Source organism: Myotis brandtii, unplaced genomic scaffold (genome assembly GCF_000412655.1).
Source record: "Myotis brandtii unplaced genomic scaffold, ASM41265v1 scaffold208, whole genome shotgun sequence".
In the NCBI taxonomy this organism is placed as follows: Eukaryota; Metazoa; Chordata; class Mammalia; order Chiroptera; family Vespertilionidae; genus Myotis; species Myotis brandtii.
In genome coordinates, this window is record NW_005357764.1 from 1,708,415 (window position 1) to 1,709,385 (window position 971).

Below are 971 nucleotides of genomic sequence, written 5' to 3' on the forward strand. Positions count from 1 at the left end.
GAGGGGAGGGGGACCACACCAGCCCGGGCTGCAGGGAGCCTCCTCTCTCCCCAGACAAAGAGGCCAGCTGCTACGAGGGCCTTGGGTTCGGCTACCGAGGCGCTGCTGGGACCACGATCTCGGGCGCGCGGTGTCAGTCTTGGTCGTCGGAGATCACTTACCAGAACCTGACTACAGAGCAAGCACTGAAGAGGGGACTGGGCCACCATGCCTTCTGCCGGTACCGCGTTGGGCGGGGCAGGGCGTCCCCCTCCTCTCCAGGGCCCTTTGGTGCTCCCCAAGCTCTAATAGGGCCCTGTCCCGTGGTGACAGGAACCCAGACAATGACACCCAGCCGTGGTGTTTCGTGTGGAGCGGCAACCGGCTGAGCTGGGAATATTGCGACCTTGCACGATGCCAAACCCCAACCCTAGCAGCGCCCCAGACCCAGTCTCCATCACGGGGGACCCTTATGCGCCTGGAGCCCTCCCTACCCTCGCTTCCAGCATGGCCAGAGCCTCAGGTCACGACCCAGACCCCAGGTAACTGGGAAGGGGCAGGAAGACCAAACAGAGAGCGCACGGGGCGAGCTACGTTACAGCCACTCGTGGGTTTCCCTGTCCTCAGCCCGGGCTCCTCCACAGCCTTGGGCGCGATGCCGGAGCTGTCCTGGGACGAGATGCCGGGGAGGCCACCCGTGCTCTGGGACGGGATGGCCCCCAGGATCGAAATCGGAGCCAGCCCGGCCACCTGCGGACAGAGGCTCCGGAAAGGGCTGTCCTCCCGGAAACGCGTCGTCGGGGGACTAGTGGCGCTGCCCGGCGCGCACCCCTACATCGCCGCGCTGTACTGGGGCCACAGTTTCTGCGCCGGCAGCCTCATTGACTCTTGCTGGGTGCTGACCGCAGCTCACTGCCTGCAGAACCGGCCAGTACCGCCTGCCCGGCGTAGGCTCAGGCCCGCACGACACTCGAACCCATGCCCTCTCTTCC

The 971-nt window shown here is 66.2% G+C and overlaps 1 protein-coding gene across 1 annotated transcript in view; it reads left to right on the forward strand.

The window, feature by feature from the left end:
* F12 (coagulation factor XII (Hageman factor)) overlaps nt 1-971 on the forward strand; it is an 8,051-nt gene that overhangs the window by 5,432 nt on the left and 1,648 nt on the right. Inside the window, exons 8-10 of the mRNA XM_014539166.1 lie at nt 55-220; nt 313-521; nt 624-964. Of these exons, the coding sequence (XP_014394652.1) occupies nt 55-220; nt 313-521; nt 624-964 (716 nt within the window). The remainder of the gene's footprint in view (nt 1-54; nt 221-312; nt 522-623; nt 965-971) is intronic.